This window comes from Oryx dammah, unplaced genomic scaffold (genome assembly GCF_014754425.2).
Source record: "Oryx dammah isolate SB20612 unplaced genomic scaffold, SCBI_Odam_1.1 HiC_scaffold_6, whole genome shotgun sequence".
Lineage (NCBI taxonomy): Eukaryota > Metazoa > Chordata > Mammalia > Artiodactyla > Bovidae > Oryx > Oryx dammah.
This window is the reverse complement of record NW_024070190.1, coordinates 11,636,611-11,642,786: the sequence shown is the minus strand read 5'-3', so window position 1 is coordinate 11,642,786 and position 6,176 is coordinate 11,636,611. Positions and strand designations below refer to the sequence as shown.

Here is a 6,176-nt window from a genome sequence, read left to right as displayed (position 1 = left end):
AGATTAAAATGATAACTTCATACCAGATTCATCTAAGATGTGATTAAAACTTGAACACACATATAGACAGGAAAAGCTAGGATAAAACTAAAGATGTTGCTTTTGGCAAAACTTCAGGATCAGAACTCAGTGACATCTCAATTATTTGAATTCCTTTTTTTTTTTTTTAAATCTACCATATCGATGCCCACAGGCAGGTATGACAGTCAAATATTTCCCCGTGGGAGACTCTTCTGACTGATGGGTATGCTCTTTAGCTAATGATTGGTTCTCATTAGCCGTAGTCTCTTGGGCTTCACTGACTCTACAGAATAATAGGCATTTCCACCTATTTTCCCTATACTCTTGAAGTCCAGACTGATGTTCAGATACAGAGTGGTTTTTGGTTTGCCTACAAAACAGGCCAAGAATAAGCTGCCTCTGCTTAGAACATCAGTTAGAAGATACAGCTCAGAAAAGCATCCCACCTCAGAGGACTTGGGACTTCATTTAGGACCCCAAACAAAATGAAAAAGAACTCTACTCCTTTGGGAACATTTACACTTTCTTTCTTCCAGTAAAACCTTGATGGCTAGAGAGGAACTCTGTCAGCTCTTTCTCGCTTTGCTCTACAGCTGGGAGCTTCCATACATGGGAGCCAGGTTCCGTTTCTTTTAAAGCGACAGATTTGACAATGTGTGAAGGCGGCCGAGCACTGTGTGCACGGCCAGCTGTGAGCAGACACAAGCCCTTCCTCCTTACCAGCTGCTCACAGACACACACACAGGTGTAAAACTCTTCTCTAACAAATAAACTGTGTAGAGTCAAGGAAAGCAGTCTATAAACAAGGCTTTTTAATACTTTAAAACCCTTATTATTTCATCCAGTATTCAATGAGAGTCTACCATTTGCCAAGCCTTCATGAAAAAGATGGGATGAGAACAGACATGAAATCTCATGAAAATAAGTCATTTACCAAGTGCACACAGCGGAGTGGCGACGCGGGCGTGCACAGCCGAACAGTGGTACGCACTGTGCGGACGGGAATTTAAAATATATATATATTTATACTGAAAAGCAGACCTGAGTTTAAAGTGTTTTTATTTTATTCTATAACAGAAGTGGGAAGGAAAAGTGTAATATGGACAAATTATTTTCCTGACCAAAAAAGAATTTCTCCCACTTCTAATATCATATCTTCTGTGGACAAAGTAGGCAGCTATTATCAAAGTAGTTTAAACACACAGCCCCACACTACTAGTAGGTTAATTTTAATCCACCTTTCAGGTCCCTGCTTATCTTTCAAATCCTAAAACCTGTCTTTCCTGATTTCCCTGATTATCTTCAGGAATACTGACCCTTTGTTTTTTCTTCATGTATTTGCACAACTGTACTTCTATGTTTATTTGTATAATTATTTGATTAGGAGCTACTAGAGCCCTAAGTCCTCGGGCCAAGGTTATTGGGCTTACCATTCTCTGGCTAAGTACTTACTTAGCACAACGCTTGGCACAAACAGGTACAAAATAAATACCTGAAAAATTAATGAATAAATGAATAGTTTAACTCCCATGTTTTCAACCTCGGGAAAACAAAAGGCCTAGATTAATAAGCCTTCTCCCATAGGTTTCTAGCTAGTGCCATCTTAAACTGAAATGCAACTAGTAGCTAATATTTGAATCAGTGAGAAGGTCCCTAATAACTCATAATCTAATTGCTTCTCCAAGATGGGGATTAACCAGTTTCTACTCAAATGTCTTCAGTGATGGTTAACTCACTACTTTACAAGTTAGCCCACTCTAGTTTTGGACATGTTTTTTTCTATATCAAGTTGATGGCTATGCAACGACTTAGGTATAATCCGTTGACCATTCACTAGTTTGCAATTTCTACCCATATTCTGTAGTTCTTCCATAAAAAGACAGAGCTTTATCTGGAAAATAAAGAGTATACTAAAGGGAAATTCTGAAGCAAAAGAAGCAAACAATCTATGTGGATGTTGAAGAAAAAGGTCTGGAGGAAAAATGTTAACGTTGGGCACTGAAAGAACAGCCTCACAGAATTAGGTGGGAACAAACAACCCTTGCACCTTGAGGCAGCTGGCTGGCGGGGGACACACGCTAGCACAGACAGGTTCTCAGTGCCAGGTACTCAGCTCCGGAATGGAGAGGTCTCTTGTACAGTGTAGTTGGTACTGATAAAAAACAGACATAAAAGATACCCAGGCAAGGCTAGAAAAATAAGATTATACTACACCTGCAAATCATAAGGCTCCTAGAAATAAAGTTATTTATTTTTTATTCCGTGGAACTTAAAAGTAAAAAGTCCTAGGTCCAGAATGACCAACCACCCAAGTCATAAGACAGAATGATTCAGTGTGAATAAACAATAGATGACCTATCTTTATCTTATGCAACTGGATTCAACTCCTGGTTGATAAACAGAGGCCATCTCTGCCTTAGGGAACTAGTATCACTGTGTTTCCAAAACAGGAGGCACAAAAGATACATACCAGAATCTTTTCAGTGTTAAGGGAAAGCAGAGAGTCACAGGGTGGTGATCCTTTGGGTTCACAGTCGGAGTCATGGAAATTCAAAAAGGATGACTCTGAAAAGGAAACAGTCCTTGTTATTCTCCTCGCCTTAGATTTAAGGCTCTTAAGCACTTAACCATGCCCTGCAATGTGCAGAATCCACAAAACAAAAAAAAAGGCAAACATAAAAAACGTTCAAAGGAGCATCCCATCTTTCAAAATCTTTACAAGTGGGTAACATTTTACAAGCTACCCCACGTCCCAGGAGCAGTGGCTGCACGGGCGCAGAAGGGCCGAGAGGAGCTACTCCACGTTCAAGGTCAGGAGGGGCAGCGGTGAGGAGATACCCCTCGTCCAAGGTAAGGAGCAGTGGCTGCGCTTTGCTGGAGCAGCCGTGAAGAGATACCCCACGCCCAAGGTAAGAGAAACCCAAGTAAGACGGTAGGTGTTGCAAGAGGGCATCAGAGGGCAGACACACTGAAACCATACTCACAGAAAACTAGTCAATCTAATCACACTAGGACCACAGCCTTGTCTAACTCAATTAAACTAAGCCATGCCCTGTGGGGCCACCCAAGACAGGCAGGTCATGGTGGAGAGGTCTGACACAATGTGGTCCACTGGAGAAGGGAATGTCACACTGCTTCAGTATTCTTGCCTTGAGAACCCCATGAACAGTATGAAAAGGCAAAATGATATGATACTGAAAGAGGAACTCCCCAGGTCAGTAGGTGCCCAATATGCTACTGGAGATGAGTGGAGAAATAACTCCAGAAAGAATCAAGGGATAGAGTCAAAACAAAAACAATACCCAGTTGTGGATGTGACTGGTGATAGAAGCAAGGTTTGATGCTGTAAAGAGCAATATTGCATAGGAACCTGGAATGTTGGGTCCATAAATCAAGGCAAATTGGAAGTGGTCAAACAAGAGATGGCAAGAGTGAACGTCAACATTCTAGGAATCAGCGAACTAAAATGGACTGGAATGGGTGAATTTAACTCAGATGACCATTATTATCTACTACTGTGGGCAGGAATCCCTTAGAAGAAATGGAGTAGCCATCATGGTCAACAAGAGTCCGAAATTCAGTACTTGGATGCAATCTCAAAAACGACAGAATGATCTCTGTTCGTTTCCAAGGCAATCCATTCAACATCACAGTAATCCAAGTCTATGCCCCAACCAGTAACGCTGAAGAAGCTGAAGCTGAACGGTTCGATGAAGACCAACAAGACCTTTTAGAGCTAACACCCAAAAAAGATGTCCTTTTCATTATAGGGGACTGGAATGCAAAAGTAGGAAGTCAAGAAACACCTGGAGTAACAGGCAAATTTGGCCTTGGAATACAGAACGAAGCAGGGCAAAGGCTAATAGAATTTTGCCAAGAGAACGCACTGGTCATAGCAAACACCCTCTTCCAACAACACAAGAGAAGACTCTACACATGGATATCACCAGATGGTCAACACTGAAATCAGACTGATTATATTCTTTGCAGCCAAAGATGGAGAAGCTCTATACAGTCAACAAAAACAAGACTGGGAGTTGACTGTGGCTCATCAGATCATGAGCTCCTTATTGCCAAATTCAGACTTAAACTGAAGAAGTGGGGAAAACCACTAGACCACTCAGGTATGACCTAAATCAAATCCCTTATGATTATACAGTGGAAGTGAGAAATAGATTCAAGGGACCAGATCTGATAGAGTGCCTGATGAACTATGGAATGAGGTTCGTGACATTGTACAGGAGACAGGAATCAAGACCATCCCCATGGAAAAGAAATGCAAAAAAGCAAATGGCTGTCTGGGGAGGCCTCACAAATAGCTGTGAAAAGAAGAGAAGGGAAAAGCAAAGGAGAAAAGGAAAGATATAAGCATCTGAATGCAGAGTTCCAAAGAATAGCAAGGAGAGATAAGAAACCCTTCCTCAGCGATCAATGCAAAGAAGTAGAGGCAAACAACAGAATGGGAAAGACTAGAGATCTCTTCAACAAAATTAGAGATACCAAGGGAACATGCAAAGATGGGCTTGATAAAGGACAGAAATGGTCTGGACCTAACAGAAGCAGAAGATATTAAGAAGAGGTGGCAAGAATACACAGAAGAACTATACAAAAAAAGATCTTCACAACCAAGATAATCACGATGGTGTGATCACTAATCTAGAGCCAGACATCCTGGAATGTGAAGTCAAGTGGGCCTTAGAAAGCATCACTACGAACAAAGCTAGTGGAGGTGATGGAATTCCAGTTGAGCTATTTCAAATTCTGAAAGATGATGCTGTGAAAGTGCTGCACTCAATATGCCAGTAAATTTGGAAAACTCAGCAGTGGCCACAGGACTGGAAAAGGTCCGTTTTCATTCCAATCCCAAAGAAAGGCAATGCCAAACAATGTTCAAACTACCGCACAATTGCACTCATCTCACACGCTAGTGAATAATGCTCAAAATTCTCCAGGCCAGGCTTCAGCAATACATGAACCGTGAACTTCCAGATGTTCAAGCTGGATTTAGAAAAGGCAGAGGAACCAGAGATCAAACTGCCAACATCTGCTGGATCATGGAAAAAGCAAGAGAGTTCCAGAAAAACATCTATTTCTGCCTTATTGACTATGCCAAAGCCTTTGACTATGTGGATCACAATAAACTGTGGAAAATTCTGAAAGAGATGGGAATACCAGACCACCTGACCTGCCTCTTGAGAAACCCGTATGCAGGTCAGGAAGCATCAGTTAGAACTGGACATGGAACAACAGACTGGTTCTAAATAGGAAAAGGAGTACGTCAAGCCTGTCTGTTGTCACCCTGCTTATTCAACTTATATGCAGAGTATATCATGAGAAATGCTGGGCTGGAAGAGGCACAAGCTGGAACCAAGATTGCCGGGAGAAATATCAATAACCTCAGATATGCAGATGACACCACCCTTATGGAAGAAAGTGAAGAAGAACTAAAGAGCGTCTTGATGAAAGTGAAAGTGGAGAGTGAAAAAGCTGGCTTAAAACTCAACATTCAGCAAACTAAGATCATAGCATCCAGTCCCATCACTTCATGGGAAATAGATGGGGAAACAGTGGAAACAGTTGCTGACTTTATTTTTTGGGCTCCAAAACCACTGCAGATGGTGATTGCAGCCATGAAATTAAGACGCTTACTCCTTGGAAGGAAAGTTATGACCAACCTAGATAGCATATTCAAAAGCAGAGACATTTGTTGCCGACTAAGGTCCGTCTAGTCAAGGCTATGGTTTTTCCTGTGGTCGTGTATGGATGTGAGAGTTGGACTGTGAAGAAAGTTGATGCTTTTGAACTGTGGTGTTGGAGAAGACTCTTCAGAGTCCCTTGGACTACAAGGAGATCCAACCAGTCCATCGTAAAGGAGATTAGTCCTGGGTGTTCACTGGAAGGACTGATGCTGAAGCTGAAACTGCAATACTTTGGCCACCTGATGTGAAGAGCTGACTCATTGGAAAAGACCCTGATGCTGGGAAAGACTGAGGGCAGGAGGAGAAGGGGACGACAGAGGATGAGATGGTTGGATGGCATCACCGAGTCAGTGGACATGGGTTTGGGTGGACTCTGGGAGTTGGTGATGGACAGTGAGGCCTGGTGTTCTGAGGATCATGGGGTCGCAGTTGGACACGACTGAGCGACTGAACTAA

The 6,176-nt window shown here is 42.2% G+C and overlaps 1 protein-coding gene across 5 annotated transcripts in view; it reads right to left on the bottom strand.

Moving 5' to 3' along the window:
• Positions 1-6,176, bottom strand: part of TTC13 (tetratricopeptide repeat domain 13) — an 80,875-nt gene that overhangs the window by 57,531 nt on the left and 17,168 nt on the right. For all 5 annotated transcript variants that reach the window (XR_005721414.1, XM_040242772.1, XM_040242773.1 and 2 more), the window contains exon 2: positions 2,492-2,586. Coding sequence is in view for 4 of the 5 variants with exons in the window: in XM_040242772.1 (XP_040098706.1) it covers positions 2,492-2,586 (95 nt within the window). In the remaining variant the exon portion in view is untranslated. The remainder of the gene's footprint in view (positions 1-2,491; positions 2,587-6,176) is intronic.